Source organism: Arctopsyche grandis, chromosome 12 (genome assembly GCF_051622035.1).
Source record: "Arctopsyche grandis isolate Sample6627 chromosome 12, ASM5162203v2, whole genome shotgun sequence".
Taxonomy (NCBI): domain Eukaryota; kingdom Metazoa; phylum Arthropoda; class Insecta; order Trichoptera; family Hydropsychidae; genus Arctopsyche; species Arctopsyche grandis.
Window position 1 is genome coordinate 11,367,508 of NC_135366.1, and position 22,625 is coordinate 11,390,132.

General features: G+C 32.6%; 1 protein-coding gene across 1 annotated transcript in view; it reads right to left on the reverse strand.

Moving 5' to 3' along the window:
• LOC143920429 (uncharacterized) overlaps positions 1 to 20,162 on the reverse strand; it is a 143,118-nt gene extending 122,956 nt beyond the window's left edge. Inside the window, exons 1-2 of the mRNA XM_077443316.1 lie at positions 19,949 to 20,162; positions 7,949 to 8,199 (exon numbers count right to left, since the gene is read on the reverse strand). Of these exons, the coding sequence (XP_077299442.1) occupies positions 7,949 to 8,182 (234 nt within the window). The 5' untranslated portion in view covers positions 8,183 to 8,199; positions 19,949 to 20,162. The remainder of the gene's footprint in view (positions 1 to 7,948; positions 8,200 to 19,948) is intronic.
• Between the last annotated feature and the right edge of the window lie 2,463 nt (positions 20,163 to 22,625).

Below are 22,625 nucleotides of genomic sequence, written 5' to 3' on the forward strand. Positions count from 1 at the left end.
AGGGCTCCTCGAGATAGGGCCCCACGGCAATCAACCGCCGAAGGGATACTTCAATCCGGTCCAGGGATCGACACATATCGGCGCACACACGCATCCGTTTAATTTTTTCTTCATTTAAAAAATAAATAAATTGGACGTTTCGAGTCGATGCCGATTGTGGAAATGATGGCAATTTCGAAAGACGTTTCGCGGCTTTGAACTTTTGTATGGTGGGACCCCCCCCGCATTTTCCTCAATCACTCTTACAAAGAAAATTGTATGAGCTTATTTTTGTGTAAGTAATTTGATGAATTATCCTCGCCAATCGAGCCTTTAAATGTTATACGTCAATAATGATAATAAGGGCCGACTATTTCAACGGTCTCGTAAATGTAACGCATAAAAGAAAAAAAAATATTGGTATATTATGGTTACCCTAAATCAGCACTATGCTGACCGAGTTACACGTGTAGGTGCATATCCAAACACATTGTGAAATATAAATATGCATATGTACATATATTAATTAAAACTGCAAGCAAGTGTAAGTTTGGAACAATAAACAAGATGAACTCGCGAGAAAAGGAAGGGATGCTGATTTCATTGGATCCGTCACAACCATTAAGTTTGATAAATTGGCAAATTTACTAAAGATACTAAAAAATATCGGACATCACTGATATTAATCATATGAATATTCAGACTGTATACCAATTGAATTTGATTCTTATATAGCTCCAATTAATAATATAAATTCTATAGATACATTTATTAGACATTGATAATCGAATTAATCAACAAATTAATACTCGAAAATATTAAGTTGTAAATTTAAAGATATATTATTAATTAACATTAGAACTTATCATTTTTTTAAATTACTTTTGAATATACGGTCAATCTAAATTTAATAACCACCCAGATCTTTCCAAAGCGATAGGCCCATATTACACTATCAATATTATCAATCCGTATTGATAGTGTAATAGATTAGTATCGTGATAATCATCGCGATACTACAATCACGATCCGGATTGATAATGTAATACCCAGGGCTGACGACAGTGGGGAAGTGGAAGCTGGGGTAAAGTTCTACATAAAAATACATATATTTATTTAATGCTAAATGTTTATTATTTTTCGATCCACGCATTTTTTGTGTCCATGTGAAATCATACTTTCTTATTCAATTATTTAAAAAAAAAAACATTTAACGTATACATAGGTACTTTTCCGATAGTTCTGATAGATAAACCAAAAGGTTTCTGAGAAAAACATAAAAAACCTTGATTCTCTAGAGTAAAAGTACTACTTCCGGTTCAGGTAAAAATATTAGGGTGCAAAATTTATAATTTATAAAATTTAAATTTAAATTTATAAGTATTCCTATTACATGTGAAAAAAAATCAGTCTGATTCAGTTAGCGGCTTAGGATATAATTGAATTAAAAAATTAAAAAAAGGACACCTACAAGGAGACGAGAGGTACCATTTCCCGTCAACTTAAAATGTACGTCGTATCGATAAGAATTTCACTAAGTTTCAGTTCGTTAGTCATCATTTCAGTCAAAAAATCCCCAAAATACACAGACTCACACACATTTTTTCTAGATCATGAAAACGTGATCAGTAATCGATCTGAGTTTGAATCAGTCAAAATTTCGAGTTTGAATTTTCGCATGATCACAGAACTTAATCTATTGTTACTTAAGTACATACTAGATAAAGTAAAAATTGAATGAAAATTTTCAACTTATTCATTATTTAATTCAGCTTAAATCCCGTGAATTGTATTAAACGAATTGCATTGACCTTCAAAGCTGTTACTCGAAATCCATTGTGTTAAATGCTTATTACATACGATTTTCGTTACACATTGCTTCCGTCATCCGCACAACACAATCCCGGATTGACACCAGATTTTCGCAATCATCGCGATAATATAATCGGCGTACGATCGGCATTGTTGACGATCCATATGATGGGGTTGTCACACGTACGGGCGGTCGTTCTCTCACGCACAACACACCCACGCACACACACCGCGCACTCGACGCGACGCGACGCTGTGATTGACGCGTCGTGACGCGCCTCGCCCACCAAATGGACCATGGGGCCCCCATGGATCTCCGGACACGACCGGCCAAACTATTTTAAGTGGACGACCACTGCTGATGGTGATGGTGATGGTGGTGGCGAGTGCGTGCCGCAACGCAAGACGCGATCACACTAGTCAATATGTCTATATACGGGGTAGGTGCACCTTTCAACGACATGACAGTTTCATAAATTGTAATTGAAAAATACCTCAGTTATACATATGCGAAGTACTGGTATATATCTATGTAAAATAAAAATAAAATATGTAAAATAAAATACATACGTAAATTACATACATATTTCCAAGTTTTTATTTTTAACAATCAATTCTTTGTCAAGTAATAAAAATCTTCTATAATTTATAAAACTATATAAACTAATATAATTTATATTACATATATTAAGCCGGTAACATAATTCAGTGGTAATGTATAATGCTATCAACTGAGGGGTGAGTTTCTGGCTAGACCTGGGATATATGTATGTGACTTCCATTAATTTTTGTATTTAGTTTTTCAATTCATAGGATTTCATTGTTGAAATAGTTCCAATAAAATTGGCAGCCTATGCTCATTTGTCTCAATTATTTTAATATAGTTTCAAATTTAATGTTATATATTTTTTTAATTTATATGAAATACATATGTACAAATTTAGGCATAGGTATCGGTACATATTTGGACCTCTAAGTAAGAATTGCCTATGTAATATTGTCATTTGATTATAATATATTGCATTATTGTATTGATATAGTCATATATATGTACATATGTATCTCATTATTCTTACGTTGAATGAGATAGGCATTTCTAGCACTAAAAATATGATATATAATATAATATATTAATCCAGTTTATCAATGACTCTCGTGGAAAAATTATTTTCATTATTTTACAAGCATAATATATTTACCAGATACGAGTTGGATATTATCTATGCCTAGATATTATATGAATAATAAGCGACACATAGTTTACAGCATAAGAATTTGTTGTGATTGCAACGTTCGGCGCCTGATCGACTACTGCAACATAAATAACTGATAACGACCGTAATTATTTATGGAAAAACGGGTAACATTAGTTCTCAATCAACCAGAACGGCGTTGTCCTTTTAAAATGTCACGAATGCGACATTTTCCGTACTGTCCCTATCAATACTTTCTTACGAATCTAAAGACTCGAGCACACTCGGCACGTTGAGTTTAAAATCATTCAACATCAACATATCATGACAATTTACAAACAGTGCGATAAGAAACGCGTATTGATAAAGTGTTGATGTTTCGTCTGCGGATCGCATATTTTCCGCATGCATTTTGTCGCATTTTTTATCACAACAAAAACATCGTGTAATTTTAACATGTACTTAAAAAAATGAAATCGTCATGCCTCAATCGAATTATTATGCTAATAATGCGTCAGTTGCCCAACATAATGGCGATTAAATACGGTACAGTGATTAAATTCGTGAATTTATGTATACAACAGCGATACCTTTATTTACGATAGAATCTAATTTGTAATCATTTTCAATTTTTCTATGTCCGCTTAAATATCACTAATGAGAAATCTTGCAACGGAGATAACGAGCTAACGCGCGCGTAAAAATGCATATCTTTGTATGCGATCGACTGGTAAGCAAGTACCTTGCATGGCGTTCGTTTTATACCTTTTTTTATTATATTTAAATAAATTATCGTAAAACGGTGATGTTAACTGTGATTTTTGTTTGACTCGATTCTCAATTAAGAAGATTCATCAACGGAAATTTACTACGCGTGTTAGCATCGGCGTTAATTAGTACATTTCACTACGAAAATATTCCACGCTGAAAATTTTACGAGTTCAAATCGAATGTTTTTATGGAATTGATTTTAATTGTATTAAATTTAGATGGATGTGATCGCAGCTTTATTTGTTGGGGTCGCGTGTCGTCAGGTTGACATTTAGATCAAAGCATGGACAACGAGTAGTATGTATGTATGTATGTACTTAAGTAGCACGCGACTACTATACTTAGTTTGTATACTGTTTGAACCAGCGATTGTACATATCGCAGTCTATTCAAAATTTATATGGACTTGTATATATGTATGTATGTATGTGCAAAGTAACGAGGTACTTAAATTTTCCAACAGCTTTGTTGTACTAAAAATACAGTGAACTTTCAGAAAAAAATATTCATTTTACTATAAAATGTTGCTTTCTCTGTACGTATTTTGATGCTAAATGTAATTAATACATATAATGGGCAATCAAAAAAATATTGTTTAAAAGCTTTCAAAGCTCAAAATGATTAGGTTTAATTAAATTATTATATGATATTAAAAGAATACAAATATTATTCCACACCCTTCTCTAACTATAAGTAAATACATGTAGATTGTATATAGTAAATGATATATTTTTTAATGCATATGCATCTAAACATTTAATGCATATGCATCTAAATATTATACAATTAAAAATATATAAGGTAACGGTACCAGTATTTGTCATTTGTAATCTGTCAATAAAATAACTTCATATATATTTTCATAATTGAATATGATGTATGAGTGGAATTTTGATATTCTCTTTTCCATTTGGGCCTCGCAGGGATGTTTTATATTTGCAGCTGGTTCTTATAGATATATTGGTGCTGGTCCAAGATATTCTCAACTTTTTATTTTATTATTGAATATTTTTACTTTAACTGCTATTATTATAGTACTAATGTTTTTTTATGATTATGTGCAAATTTATTTTTTGTCTGTGTATATATGTATGTATATGTACATATGTATGTGCATAAATATTTTTATTTTTCTCATCTCTCTGTATTTTTTCGACCATTGTGGCGAATTAGGGATTCCTGTAATGCCACAATGGACTAAACTTAAACTTAAATAAATACTCTATCATACCCAGTAGTTGCGTTAATGCTAACTACCGAAAGATTCATGGGTTCAAGCCTTAGGTTAGCCTTGATTGAAGAGAATTTCTTCGAATATTTCTGCAGTGCTGCTGGTCACACTTGGATATTTTTGACTGCAAGTCGATCGTTTCCTATCAGAATTTGGAAAATTATCTGATTTAATTGAAAACATAAATGAAATCTGGACCATTTTCAATTAATCATTTTTCAGAAATTTTGACGTTTCTAAAGCCAACTACTTCCATTACCCACTATTTATTGCAATTCAGTTAGTTTTTGGAAATGAAGCCCAAAAGGAAAGGCTATTAATATTTGAAATGAACGAGTATGGAAATAAATATTTCTATTATTCGCATTTAAAATTGAATGTGACATGGAGTGGGTTACTGACGGAGATAATTACAATACTTTAAAAATGGATTGAATAAAATTATAAAATAATCATTCATAAAGAGTGTCTCATTAGCAATGATTCGTTTTATTTACTTTTACTCTCAATCAAATGTGTAACTCATAAAAAACTTAATATTTAAATATCAACTTAAGTAAGCATGTCAATATAGTAAAGATATTGATAGCGCTTTAGAAATCAACTAACTGTGATTAATATATGTATGTATGTATGTATGTATATGTATGTATATTGCAATTTTTTAATCTGCAATATATAAAATTTGATGAATGAAGTCTTAGCGATATTGCAATAGTATATCGATTAGATAATTCACGGATTGACTGGCAAATTGACCCTTTCTCGCGCGGGATCCAGTTTATTTTTTCATCATTTTAATTATTATAATCGATGCTCTTTCACACCGCTCACTACTTGTCAGACACATTGATTGCACAAGCGAAGTGTCTAGAACCAGATCTATCGGCGCGGTCAGATTTGATTAACGACCTACGACCCGCACGAGTTTCGCAATGCGCGGATTCGTTCGCGATTCGGCGCACCTCGAGACACCGATTCTCCGATTGTTTTAGAAAAGAAATAACACACAAGGATACCACGCGAACTGCGGGCTGTCGATGACCCTAAAACGTCAATATGGCGTTTCGTAGTAGATGGATATAGCAGTGTATGCTGGACCTCTCGCCGTATACATCATATTTCACTCCAGAGAGTGGCTTTTGCGCAAGTTCAACAGCGTCTGTCCGCGGTAACGTCTACAATCGCCGGCTATTTGTGTTCGCTGTCTTCGCATTGTCAAATTAAAAACGGTAATGACAAACGATAAATAATAACAAAGCGATATCGGGGCGATAACAATGGCGTATACGGCCAAAAGTGACCGCTGCGCTAAAAGGTCAAAGGTGCGCGCGTACGCACACTTCATCTATGTATATATGTATATATGTATGTAGTACATACTTAATATTTAAATTGTATGAATCGTTGTTGCGCTATGGAATTTCATCATATTGAGATGGTTGAGCTAGTTTTTGTTAACGGAATTGTGTATTCGTTATCCGGTGTGTTTATAACGAATTTCATTCAACTGGAAAATTAATCGAATACAATTCTATGAATGTAACTTTTCTTTGGTTTCAAAAACTATGCTTTTATAAGCATCCAGAAATATGGCGGTGGTTGCGTTTATGTTAAGCACCGAGAGGTTACCGGGTTCGATCACGTACTAATCTTTAATGTTGCTGCTAATGTTCGATCACGATCACAGAATTTGCCAATTTATCTGATTTCATTGTTGAAACGGTTCTTCCATCAAATTGGCAAAAACCTTCCTACCCACTATGTCACCAATATCTGAATTTGATTTATGCACAATATCTAAAAATTTACGTCAATAAATAATCTAAATCCATAGATGTTTCTATGGATTAATTCATTAATAAATTAATAGTTAATTTCATGTTCTTCAACATCTAGAAATTCAGCGATTTATATAATAAAATAATGCTGCAACGTTTGTAATTGGCTAAGAAGGCGCATTGGGATTTACCTGTTCAGGCTTTCCTGGTATATATGTATCTATGTAAAATAAAAATAAAAATAAAAAATAACAAATTTTGCATTTCATACCTTAATTTAAGCTTTTGAATTAAACGTGTAATTAAAATGTCAACTTTATATGTAAATGTATGTAGGTAATATGGAGAATAATCAATGATCTGTTTTAGAATAGCAGTGAATAAACCTCAAATGTGTGAGTAAACTCATGCTACAAAAAATAGTTAAAACATATATCAAACAATTTTCAATATATCTTATGTAATGTAATAAATGCATAAGTATTGTATTACAAGTTTGAATAATTTTTATGATTAGTCCAAGTAGTAGGTCCGATCCTATTCTAGTTTTTTGATGAATTGTTTTCAAAAAAATGTTCTGTTACTCGAATGTCGATATGAGTTGACGCACAAGGCGCACAATTAAAGTACGCCGCATTCGAAAGGTTAAAAAGATCGACGCGCTTTGATGTCGCCGAATTGATCGCTAATGGTTGCCTGTTTGGCACCCCGCTGCTGTTCATTGAGAATAGCGTTCAAATATTGGCAATTAAAGGGTCAAATCATCATTAGTAAATCTTTGATAAAAATATTCACTCGCATCGATATTGTAGTATTGATTTTTTGTATTGAAAGTAAACAATATTTATATCAGACTAATATTGACATCCGCTTTAGTATTCGCATTGAATTAAATTGGTTTTTATATATCGTTGGCTATAATTTATTCATAGCTAAACGCAGTCGCTTGTGTTTAACTTCGGTTATACTTTTTTTTTATTCGGTTGTTCCGTTTTTAAAGTTCTCTTTCAAATCATTAAACTGTCAATTCAACATCATCAGTCAGCCGGACGATATTTGTCATTAATTAAAATCGTAGAGCGGACTCGTTTAAATGATTTATTACTTTTCGGCCTTAATAACAGAAAAAAAACGAAATTCGGAATCCTTTCTAAAATAATACTTATTAAAAAAAATCTTACCTTATTCCCGTTGCGTCCGATTGTTCCGTTTTCAGATACGATTTTTTTCAATTTGTCATCGGTTTTAGATCCACTTATGCTGTCACCGTTCACAGGTCGATCAGATGTTTGAATCGAATTGTCATTTTTCATCGATATCATCGATTCTATCGAAAAGGAACTGCGGAATTTTTCACACTTGTCATCGAACGGATCATTCGTAACTTTTGCGTCGTTGACGTTTTTCGTTATCATTTTACATCATATTTTTCCTGAAAACAAAAAAATAGTTGTTAATGATGGAAAAAATCTAAGTTTTAAGTGCCACTTTGTGTACATAATATCCTTTTTTTGTGTCGGGCAGTTATATTATATACGGACATACTACCTACATATATAACTTATATAGGTAGTATGTCCGTGTCGTGTAAACACAATATAATAAATTCCAATTTAATTCCACGAATGTTAAAACCAGGTTTCGTGACACACAAAAGACACGACATACGAATTAATTCCGAGAAATATTAGATATATGTAGAAACAGATGTGTCCTCTACAGTGTTTTTTTCCCCTATAAATCGAATTCAATTTGCGCGATGAAATTATGGTGAATTATTAAAGCTATTTTCTTAGAACGATTTAATTAAAATAGACTGGAATACCTACTTAAAATATAAGACAGTATCTTGAATAATTTTCTTATCTAAACAAAAACTTACACTGGTAGCGTATAATGACGAGCTAGCTTAAAAATCCATTACGCTTTGAGTACTTTTTAAAAATTAAAACAGTGCTCCAGGTGTGCATGATATTCGTGCAAAAATTGAACTTGAGATTAGTTCAAGCGAGTTCAACTAATTTAATTTCAGAATAGCAAACACGTAACTATGCCGAATCATATTTTTTTTCAGTTCTAATTATTTAGGCCCTGAAATGATTGTCGACCGCTGTGTCCTACGATGCATGTGAACCGACCTACCTAACGCATTCACATCGGCCATGAATAATTCATCGACAACACTACCGACGGCTATGCAAACCGAATCTTTTGACAAGATGCGACCGAGATAAGTGACCGAAACGTGTCATTACGCGTACATTTTTCTCGAGTCCCAGACCCGCGTTTGTTTGCCGCAACAAATTGCGTTGAATTTCCATTTTTTTTTTATTATTATTTTCACGTCGTCGTCTTCTTTATGTATGGGGGCGTCCAACACCCCCTCTAGGCTATATCAAACGTGAACATTTTGTCGCTGTAATCATCGGTTGTCATCTCTTTTACGAATTACTAAAGCGGGACTGTGCGTTTGACCTGCCGTACACATTGCATATCGGATCGATTAATTTTCGAACTGTTTTCCTTCGCAATACTACGTCACCTCTTGTAGAATAAATACATTCTCTGGAAATTGAGACACTAATAACACCCAAATAGAACCCTTAAAACCTTTAATAATATGTTTTAATATATTAATTTTGAATTGAATTTTAATATTGAATTACAATTTAATGTAAATCAAAAAATATATAGTATATTTTAATTTTATATATATGTAGTATATTTATTTAAATTTGGACCATTGTGACATTACAGGAATCCCTAATGCACCACAATAGTAAATACAGAGAGGTGAGAAAAATAAAAATATATACCTACAAACAAAAATACATTTAAACACAATCAGTATCTATTAGAGAAAAAAAAATCAAGTAATGAAATACAAAGTAGGGAATTTCTTGCACCTACAGCCAGTACCAATAAATAAGAACCAGCTGCAAATACAAAATATCCCTGCGAGGTCCAAATGGAAGAGAGAAGATCAAAATTCCACTCATACATCACATTTTATTATGAAAATAAGGATGAGGGCAGGTTACCAGACAGATAGGTTAAAATAATCTCCGATAATCTACGAAATGTCACATTCAGGCTCAGCAGCAACGATTTCATTGTCGGATATCTCTTGGAATAGTGCGGGCAGGAGGTACAACCATCGAATGATAATGTCTACTAAGCACATAATTATTAGGGATATGAAGTTTCAACTGTTCCAGCAACGACGGGTATGACGTATTACTACGTAGAAGCTGGAGAACAAAACGAAATACGCTGTCGATTTGTAGATGATACATACATAGATACCGCGCGTTAGATTTGTTGAACACGTTTCCCAGAGCGTTTCAACTGTCGGATCACAAAACTCAAATTGCTCGTAAAAATATTGCATATTTATATGAATCTGCCTAGATTTTCTCACCCGCAGATATAAAGTCGATTTTTCATGCTCTACAAAAAATAATAATAGATGACAATGATCAACTAATGTGTGTCTTATCTCGGCGCGTACTTCTTAATTTGTCTATCTCGAGCGTCGGAACGGCAATTATTAACAATTCATAAATGCAAATATTATTCATGTATGCCGTTGAAATATTTACATTAATAATCTTTATTAAATTATTCTTTATCGCTGATAATATTTTATGCGGTTAATGTTTTCATTCTTCGCGGTGCAAAAGCCGACAGCGAGTCGGTGAAAAAACGTTGATTTATGAATTCGATTTTGTGCTCGTTGAGTTCAATTCAAACTGTGTCATTACGCACAGGATTTATTAACGATTTTTAATTACGGGCTTTTTTCTATACACACGTACATACATATGAATGTACATTCTTATCTCTACTTATCGTTGCAGATAGTATACGAAAACGTCTCGATCCGGTGCACAATTCACGATCGAGGTGTAATTTGAATAAATTACATCACAACAACGAACGAACAGTATCTACCTAATGGCAGTCAATTAGACCAAATTTTTTGGACATTGTTCCGAACGGCCCCCGTGCAACGATTATTGTTGGCTGAAATTGCACGTAGCTAATATTTTAGATATCGGCCTTTTGTACAGGAAAATAAATGTTTCTGTGTACAAATTGGTTCAAAATTGTTTATTATATTATTCAAACATTAAAACGTAAAGTCGCAATCACAATTTATGTAATAAGTTTCGGCAAGGCTACGTGTTCATGTTCGATATCATTTTCATCGATTAAATACCCATTAAAGTGAGAACCACACGACTTCCTATTACTAATTCCATCTTTTGAGTCATTTTGATTTGATGTACGAGGACGTCTTCAATTTTAAAATTCCAAAACTATTCGTATACAATTGATTGATCTCAAGTGACCAGCTCACCTAACCTTTAATCTTAAGTTAAACAGACGCTATCCTAAGCAGATTAATTATAGAAATATGTCGACTACACCTAATTCATACATGTTCGTACGCAAATTCTGATAAAACGTATCCAAATTAATCAATCTAAAAAAATTAGAATAAACTACTAAATATCTATGAAAAATGTATATCAGGTTATTTAGACACCCATGTTGAGCCTTGATACTTAATTTAGATAAATCATCTACAGGTAACTTATCAATCAAAGGTGCATTAATGCATATAAACATAGATAGCATTTTACTATTATAATTATTTCTTAGTGGGTTCGTGCGTGAAATCGGGGTTAAAACGTTATTCGCACGTTACGAGTTTTGGCTTTACCTTTTGTAGCGCGCTCGCCTTTTTAGAGGTGGTGAGAGATGAGCGCTGGGCGCGAGCGTGTTAAAATTAATTGCGTTTGGCCATATAGGTCTTATCCTATAGGTCTTTATTGCAGAGTCTCAAAAGTCGTTTCATAAGTTCCGTCTGTCCTTCCGTCGCGTGGGTGAGAACGATCGCCAGACGACAACGCGTCAATCCAAAACAAAAGCGATGATAGAAATCGGAATATATGTAGTAAATCTAATACAAACGAGACGACTGTAACGAATCGTAATATAGAATAGGAAAAAAAATGAGGCAAGGACGGTGATTCGGACAATGTGCGCAACACAAATTTGATTATGGGACTTGTTTTATTATCGTTGTGATTGGCGTGCGTGTGAGATACACAATGGCTCATTGGTGATTGATGTAATCGTACTAATGCCGACAATGATTATCGTTTTGTTTTGTTTTTCATTTTAGATTTTTTTAACTCTGTTGTTTTGTTTTACATCACCAGTTGTCTTTAGATGTTGTGCAATCGTAATCGTTCGCTGTTTTTGACGAACAATACCGGAAAACGCAAGTGATTCGATGTTTTTTATGCTATGTAGATTTATGTACCTATACTTACATATATCTATATTTTTATAAAAAGCGAAAGTAGTCGTGGAATGATTTTGATTCTAAATATATGCACGGTTACTTCGATATCTATCTAATTATAGTCATAGCTTTTCGATTAAATTAACAAGTACTCTAACTATATTTTATGGGTTTCATTACGTGGCAATAATACACAAGGATCTATCTATCGTTAAGTATGTCATATTTATATCATATTAAGTTTATTATACATTTATGATGTCAGACTTTTAATATATAGACAAACCTATAAAATTCCAAAAACCTTATCATCTTATCTGTCATATCTACTATTATTAAAACGATTACATATGTATATCTAAAAATATACATACACCAGGTAGGCCTAACAGGTATACCCCAATGCGCCTTCCTAGCCACTTATAAACATCGCAACTTTTTTTAATTACATAAATCGCTGGATTTCGACATGCTGAAAAACTCGAAATTATCGAGACATCTATGGATTTCAACTTGTATATAAAGTTTGTTTACATAAATCATATTCAAATAGTGGTGAAATAGTGGAAAGGATATTTTTTTCCAATCTGATGGAATAATCGTTTCAACAATGAAATCAGATAAATTAGCAAACTCTGATAGGAAACAATCGACTGGAAGTCACAAGTATCCAAATCTGACCAGCACTACTAAAGAGTATACTCGGAATAAATTCTTTTCAATCAAGGTCGGCTCACGGGATTGAACCCGTCGTTCTCTCAGTGCTTAGCATAAACGCAACCACCGAGCCATGCTGCTGGCTTAAATTGATCCTTTTATATGTGCATATTTTGGGAATGTCCAAAAATATGATTTATAATATCGTATAAATACTATCTCCAAATATTTTGGAATCAATATCTATGTGTAGACGATTTGGTCGATGATAATCTAAAATTTAAAATTTTACTATTATACCTACATATAAAATATGCATACATATATTCGGTAAGTGGATTATTTCACACACTTCGATCGCGCACACGACAATTGTTGCCACGAAAATCATGAATACGGAATATCTGACTTTCGATTTCTCGTTAATATGATAGTTCGCGTGGGTAACTCTCGGTGGATCGAATTTTTTCGGGTGCCAGATGTTCCGTGGTCGAGATTTTAGTTACGTGTGTGAGATCGCTTTGTGCGGAATAATCACCGAACCATATATTTAACGAAAGAGCAAAAGAGACTTACTAAGTAAAATTTGAAGTGCAAAAAAATATGTATATAGATTTATGTAATTCCGCACATTATGTATGTAGCTAAAAAATAGTATTTTGAACATGACAAAGCTAATTTCACAATTTGTTCACACGCATTTAAATATAAAATAGATCGCGGCAATTTAAATTTCAGTTTAAATTTTAATACCAGTCTAACATACGTGCACTCTGACCCTTTCTCCACCACCCCACTTCGGTGAGTTAAAATGTCACCACCAATAGAGTAGAAGCAGTGTCATTTCATGGTGTGGGGTCCATTAGTCGCGTGTCACACAAACTCCGCCCAGTTCGTCCCATCAATAAGTAATCGTGAGACTATCACGCTGAAACACACCTGGTCATACATACAGAACGTGAAAATATAGCCATGAGAATAAAATTGATATTTCTTAAAAAAAATAACAGTTGAATATGTGTGCAGATGTGATATTTGCATGTATGTATGTTTGTATATTATCGTATCATACATGGTTGAATAATTAGTGTGACGCATGACAGTGCGGAGGATGTAGAAGGGATGGAGAGGGTAGGCAGGGGGATAAAAGGGTTGAATAATAATAATAAAGATGTTCACCCTTATGGTAATGGGGTTGTATAATGAGACGGTGAAAATTGCAATGTGAGCTAAAGACCCCTAGCATCGGATGCTGATACCTTTACTTTAATACTCGTGAATTATGAATCGATGAGAACGTATACAGCAGATTATAGAAAATCACGCTTGATCTAAGCACACACTATTAATGCAAATTATCAATTCATATGGCGGGATTTTAATTATTAACGTTGGTTTGTTTACGATTGAAAATAAAATTGTATTTTATTTTTGAAATTGAATGTGCAACTTTTAGTATGGCTGTATATACAAGGTGGGGGTGGGGTTTGAGGGAGAGATGTTGTCCTTGCAATTAGAGCGACTTCGGTGATTGTTTACTTTGTTAAAGGAAAGGGGTTGTCTCCACACGACCCCTATGCAAATTAAATGCACTACACTACGTTCGAGTTCATACATGCTTATAAAATAATATTCCCAGTTGATAAACTAGCTCCACTAAGCGGTTAAATTATTCACTTGCCATTCGAGGAAGCGTTTTAGAGTTGTGCAAAATTATTTATTCTATGATATCTACTCACGTCAAAAAATATGACAATTAGTCATACGAACAAATGTATATGTACATGTGTATGAAAGAAGGTATATAGAAACAAAACTTATTTTAAATTTTAAAGTGTTTCATATATTACTTACATATTGTCTTATATGTTGTCTTAAATTTATTCAACAGTTCAATTGAGGCTTTGCTCGGTCCGTTCGAACGAAGTAGTATGGCGTAAAATCAACTTAATTGATACCATTTGGTTGTGGTTAAAGCGTGCGTATCACAGTTTCTAATTACGTTTTGTCTTCATAGTCGGATTTTAACCGAGATGTATCTATTTTCTTCATAATTAAACAGTATCTACAGACGTTCACGACAATTACGTATATGTATTTCGAGCGCCTAGATATGTATGTCTCAATTTAAAATGTGAATTTAAATTGCTGTATGAAATATTGCGCTCGTATAAATATAATTATTAAAATTGACCTGTTTGATTGTATAAAAATAAAATTGTACATGCATACATGACTTCGCTTGACGGAACATTTTATTTATGGTTGTGCTATAAATGGCACGAATTACGGGCCCCACCGAAATAGTTAATCTATCTATTATACATATATATGCTTGTATGTATGTTCAACAGATTAGACTTCCACAAAACTGAATATTATCTATTTTAGTTTAATAAATTTTATCGTTTATAATTTGATAATATCTATCGCTGTGCAAATGTTATCAAAGAGGTCAATCACTTTTCAACAAAAAGGAAGCGAATAAATTTTCTAATGAAAACTCTTCTTACACCGTACTGATTTCTTATTACCGTACCGTACTTCTTACAAAGAAACTGATTTTTTTTAAATATATAATTAGTAATAGATTTCAATTGGGTACTCATTCGAAACTGAATATCAATATAATATATACATATTTAAATAGGCTCTTATACATATATGTATATATACATATACATATATATTAACACTTAGCCAGCAGTATAGAAAATTTTTAAGATATGTTATTTTTTTTTCTTTCTTAATTTGTTTACAATTTTTAAGATATGTTATTTTTTTTTCTTTCTTAATTTGTTTACAATTTTTAAAATGTGTTATTTTTTTTTCTTTCTTAATTTGTTTACAATTTTTAAAATGTTTATCATGCTCCTTCTCGTTTTTTATCATGATTTTTTTTCTTATTTATATACTTTTTCACATCTGTTTGACCACAGTGTCGTTTTGAGCAACTGTAAAGACACTGTTGCAAAAAATTCTTTTAAAATAAAATAAAATAGCTCGGTGGTTGCATTTATGCTAACCACTGAGAGGTTCCCAGGTTTAAGCCCAAGGTTGCATTGATTGAAAATGATTTATTAGGGAGTATTTCTGTGGTGGTCAGATTTGCTGCTGGTCAGAATTATTTGTGACTCTGATTTTGATTTATCTGATTTCGTTGTTGAAACGGTTCCTCATCAAATTGGAAAATCCATCTCACCCACAATGTGACCACTATTAAAATATGATTTGAAATTTATAATCTATACATTTATATATGTATATGTACATATATACAAGTTTAATAGCATATATGTCGTTTAGGGGTAACTCGTAATGGCATCGTAGAAAAATACATTTAAATTTTTAAAAAACAAAGAAAAATAAGTGAAAATAATAAAATATCACTAGGTGCTTAAAATAATAAATAGACAAAATCCATATGTATTTTAAAATCATCCAACACAGATTTAAAAATACATATAGATATTGCTATTTTACACATCTTATCTGCCTTTCCGAATATCTGGAATTTTCCTAGCTTCACTGATGAACCTCATTTATCGTAGATATATAATATTAAAGACAAATATTAATCGATGGCATTTTTTTATAAAAATAGTCATTGAATAATTATAATTTGAAAATTTGCATTTATATATTGTATTTACAATATATAAATGCAATTTTGTCAAATATTGTGTACATTTGTACACAATATTTGACAGTCTTTTTAATATATAATTTCACTTTTTTTACAGTAATAAAGTAAGTGTAGAGACACGCATAACTTTAACCACAAGCCCAATTACGCAGAAACCACCAACGTTTATGAATAGAATGACGGTCATCAGCGATGATCAGTGACAATGGCCATCGGAAAAAATTGTGCGCTTTTGTGGTTTTCGTCACAATTTTTCGCATCATGCAACAGTCAATGCACACCCGTGCGTTTTTATACTACAATGCAACATGTATTTTATTTCCTTTTTTATCCATACACGTACTTTCACGTACATATTCGTTATTAATTATAATAACGCGTAATAGAATAAGAACCGCCTCTCCTTCCAGTACGTTGACGATAAATCTGCATCGGACGTCTTGATGATTATGTTTCGGTCATTAGCGCCGCTAAACATGCATCTTGAGGTCTAATTGGAGTCTAAAGATATTCCTGTGAGGTAATTTATGTTTGTTTGTAGATCAGTCGCCCGCGGGCTTCGAGTAAACAACATCTTGTAACCGATGTTCGGTTAACTTAACGTAATGAGACGAGCCGCTCAACCCCTCGCAGACCATACATTTTTAAGCGGATGACAAAATAAACCACAATCAACATATTTCAACAACGTTAAACATATTATTCAACTTCGCTTGATAATATAAAAAATAAATTATTTTATTTTAAATCATAAACTTCATACTTATGTACATACTCGATATGTAGCTAAATACTATACATGTATGTAGATACCTATTTGAGTCATAAATGCATATTTATTATATAGTTTTCACATACATAAATAAAGTAAAATTATTAAGATGAATTTTCGATTAAATATATATTTTATAAAAAGTGTGGTTGGTGTAGTGTTAAGCACATTACCGCTCGAATATTACGATCGATTAATCGATTAATGGTCAATTACATGCAAATTTTCATATGCTGTTCTCTCACGTACATTCTCATTAATATTTCCGTATTTTTATTTATAAAAAAACATCAACATATGTTATATGGTGCAGAAAGCTCATTGTGGTAAATGTGACAATTCGTTAACCACACAAAAATATAATATAAGTATATGTATAGGTATATAAACGACATATGTTCCAAATTGCAGTTCTAAAATCGAATGCTCAGTCATATATCAATACGATTCGCGTTTCCGCACAATTGCCCATTATAATATCTATAGGTAGATATGTATGTATGTACTTTTACTTAAAAATAGTAGTAAAAAAATAACAATATGCAAAACAGTGTTAATAAATAAATTAAGTTTGTGGCGGATAGGTAGGCACTTACGAGGCGAGAGATTTCTTTTTTCGATTGTCAAATCATGTGAAAAAAAGTGAACAGTTTCTGTTTCTCAAAATAATCCGTTACGCTCCAATTATAAGTCGTCAACGAGACAGTCATCCATGTTTTTAATCTGTGAGAATAAAAACAATATAACAAAAGTGTAATAATACGCGTTTCCGGATTCGAAAAACGTCTTTTTATAATATACGACAGACAGCGTGGGTCGTCGCCGACTTAAAATCCATAACTGATCTTAATTTTTTCCTCCGTTCGTTAACGATGTTTATATTTATAAATGATATCGTAATATAAATAAATGATATCCATCGTTGTTTTTTCTTTGCATATATTCTATAGGTATATATCTAACCGTTTAACACCTGACAATTCTTATGAAAAAAACTAGTTAACGTGTCTTGCTAGAAAAAAATCCTTTATGATATGATGATGTTCGAACAGCGTAGTTAATACGGCAGAATAACCGTATTAAAAACTGTAACTAAACTTATCCAAACATTCCTCCGACGACCCATTATGACGATCCGCCATTTTTCATTGTGATGATGACGATACGACTGACTGGGGTGGTAGACAAAACCCGTCAACAATAGTAACATCTGCTAAACGATACGCTCGAAATTATGTACCTATATACAAAAAAATAATACTATCCTGATATAAAATATATCATATACGAATAAACGTGTATGTAAGTATGAAAGATATACAAATTTGATTTCGTTTATGTGATTTTATAAATGTCAAATTTGATTATTTGTGTATGATTATCTACTGAAAGTCAATTTAATATCTGATGTCGGATCAAGTTTATAAATACCTATGTATTTTAAATGTATGTCCTTATAACCTATTATTTTAATTGTGATGTACTAAATTGAAGGTTATTCGTGTCCATCCATGACAGATGGTTAATCTTCGAGTTTCGAGTCCACGGGTCCGTTTAGTCCACATTAAGAGACCGTTCGAACTCCCCTCTTCCCATCGAACAAATGGGCTTTCTTCGTTTGACGTCCGTAAGTAGTTATATCCGCTCTCGTGGCTCGCGTTCTCCTCTCATTATATATATTTTTATAATAAAACTACCGGCGGCAATAAATAACCCTTTAACGCCGAGACCGTTGCGTTGGTTCGTCTGCGCGCCGAAATGCGCGCGGCAATCAGAGCCCGTAAATATTCAAATTAATTTATCGTCCGCGAGTTTAATTCTCACGTTGTTAATACTCATTATTATGTTTTTTTTCTGCGTCCGTTCAGTCTCGAAGCTCGAAAAATGCAGTAGGCGCAAAGAGCGACTCGTTTGCGCACTTAATTATGACAATGTAATTAATGGTAATTAGTTTCGTAACTATTTTATGATCCCTCGACGAAAATCCGCCGTAAATAGATATTTAAAATATGGTTAAATTTTTAAAATCTTTAATTACATGTGAGATAAGAAGACTAATATTGTTCATTTGAATTTTCGTGTGCCTATTAGGCAAATAATTAAAATATTATAATATAATAATATCATATTAAAAAAATATGTAGGAACTTGAAAAAATCAGTCCAATTATAGTTTATCGAATTCTTGTAATATGGTAATGAATGATTAAATTATGCCCGTTTCATTATTTTTAATAATTCCACTTATAGTACCTACATATACTGAAATACATTCATTAAAAAAATCCTCAATTTTATAATTAAATTTTGCTCTTTATTGTGTTAATCCTATCAACTATAAATACACATATTCGTATTATATACATATGTATGATTGAAAATACTAATTACATATTTAAATTTTTCATTCTCCTGTTTTATACTAAGATATTCAGTTAGTGAGTCAATTACAATAAGTAGTAGATTTTTTAATAAAATGAACATACATACATACATTCATTATATTGTTACATCAGCAACTTTTATTTACATGTGGGCTAGTTCCATCAAACAAAACCAATTTTGACTAAGCCCTATGATTGAATCTCACATGTAAATACATTCAATGAAAATATTATATAATAGTTAAATAAAAAAGTATTAATATAAAAGTTATTTTGTTTTCAATTTGCATTGAAGTATCGCTGCTGAGTGTATGAATGTAAATAAGGAAATGCGTGGAATATTTAAATATGAAACAGTCGAGAGTTCAAGAACTTTAAATAGGTAAATAAATAAACACTCACATACAAAGCGAATGTCGATTTCGCGCGCGGTTTCCCCTCGCGGAAGCGCGGCACGCTCGTGGAGCGCCTTCTATGGGTCTTGGAGAGCGATGTCGTGGGGACCGGGGGGCGCAGGCGTCGGCGCCTCCGCCCCGTGAGCTCTCAGGTTAGGTTAGGTTGAAATGCGCGCACGCGCGATGAAGCGCCGCGGCGAGCGCCACTGTGCGGCCGCTCGCACTGCCGCCGTCAGCTGATTGATTCCGAACGCGGCGCCTACCAGTGCCTCTCAACATTTATCTTGTTTTTGTGATCATGCCAATTCATCCCATCGGCATGTGCCTTCGTGTACTTTTATTATGATTGCGATATTTGGCCACTTGTTGATGAAATTTTAGACCACAAGTTGTATTGATAACTTTCTGTTTGTTTGGCTTACTACATATGTACATACATATTTGTACCCATTGAGGAAAATCTGATTTGCCTTAGCTATCTCTACTTGCGGCTCTGGTGTCCATAAAAAGTCTCATAAAATTAAATTAACCTATAGATATCTACTGTTTTATTTTAATGGAAAACGTACAGCGGTTTGTTTTTTTTTTTTTATAAATAAATAATATATGTAATTAAGAACATATCTAAAGTTATTTAAAAAAAATCGCATATATGTATGTTTTTATGTTCACATGTAGATAAATTATGTACAAAGTCGAAGTGTAAAAGAAAAAAAAAAGAAACAATGGTAGTGCAGGAATATGAACAAAAAATATATCTATGTATGTCGATATGTACCTACGTGTACATATATAACAAATTGTGGATTCTCTTTTTTTCTTTCTCATTTGCTCAATGCTGAGCATCGTGGTCATTGGTGGATGATCCACTTTCACTCTTCCTGATTCTGTGCCAAGTTAAAGGCAAGTTATTTGATTTGTTCAAACCATCTCTTGGTCCTCTCGCTCGCTTTCCCTCCAGCGTCCCAGTGACTATCAGCCTCACCAGACTCTTCATATTCTTCATATAAAAGAATCATTTTCCTACATATTGTGTAGAATCTCTCTGAGACTCCCAGCTCTTTGAGGATGGAGATGTTCGCGCGTTTTAAGTCCATGGTATGCGCAGCATCCGTCTCCAAAATTACATTTTGAATGCATCTCGAAATTTGTGGATTAATAATTTAAAATTCGTTATCGAATCGTAACCAAATTATGCAGTGAGTTAGAGACATGGAAGAAATAAATTTACAATCGCTAGATTACAAATTGTTTACAAATTACAAAATGGTGTATATTTAGGCATAATGAGGAGAAATAGAAAACGAAATACGTGAGTGAGACGTATGACAAAAGTAGTTGATATAATAGATAGAGTAAAGATATTGAAAAGGCAACGTGTGGGTCACGTAGCTAGAGGAACGGACGATAGATGGGCGAAAGAAGTGCTCGAATGGTACCAGATAGAGTGTGAATGGGTTCAAGGAGGTCCACAGGGGAGATGAGTGGATGAAATTTAAAAAAAAAGTGTGATATATAAAAATATTTCATCACAAATGCCGAGTCAATGCGCATGCATGCGCTGACGTATTATTTTATTATAATTTATTTTGTTTTTGTAATTATATTCAACGCTACCATATTGGACTGTCCGTTGTTCGATTTCGCGGTTACGTTTCTTCGGTGATGAAACAAGAAGAGACATTAATTAGCTCAGGGTGAGTAATCTTTTCACTTTAAAGGTTTAGAAAATTCACTTTTTATCAATTGCACAATAAATTATGTAATACTAGTATTGTAGTATTAATGTAATGTTTAAATATATTTTAACGTCGAATGCATATTGATAACATATAAAATAAAATACGTAGGTACACAAATGCTTAAATTATAAAACTTTTTAAAATATAACTTGAAGTTTTCGGTCACAAATTATTGATATAATTTATTATTTACAAGTATTGGAAAAATGTATGATTTTTTTCAATTAAATTAGTCTTCAAACATTATTACAATAATGTAATAAATATAATAGTAAAACTATTTTATATCAAATCTTTGTATACTTTTATTATAAATATTTTATATTAGTATGTAGATAAATTTATGAAAAAATTAGATGGTGCATCACGATTCAGCGCTTGAGTAACCCCGATGTAAACACTCAAAAAAATATAATTGTTGATTCATTATGTTAGTAATGTATTAAGAAATGTGAAATTATTATTTTTTGGTAAGTAGGTATTCACTTTATTTATATCATGCTAAATGTTTTTTGCGCGTCACTCTTTGTCAGGATATTGCATCACATTTAATTATTTTGATGAAACAAATTGCTATCGTACTTACATAAGTAGTTTTCATTCGGTATGTTTTGCATGGAATCAAACAGCATTACTAAAAATATATAACAGTGTAATCCACGGTTGGGGAAACGCCAGTTTTAATATTTTTTGAACAAACAAACGAAGTACCCATAGAGCGAGTAATATTTACTGATCGCATCGCATTCACCTTTTAAACTGGTATTCCTAAAATGCGATCTGTTTCACGAGTTGGCTCCTTTTTTTCTTCTACATATGTACATACATACATATCCACCTATTCATATCCGTATAAAACGAAATGAAATATACTTGAGCAGATGAATAAAAAAATGAAATAAAGTTGTAAAGCACTGTTGCTCCAACAGATGGCCGAGCAAAATCG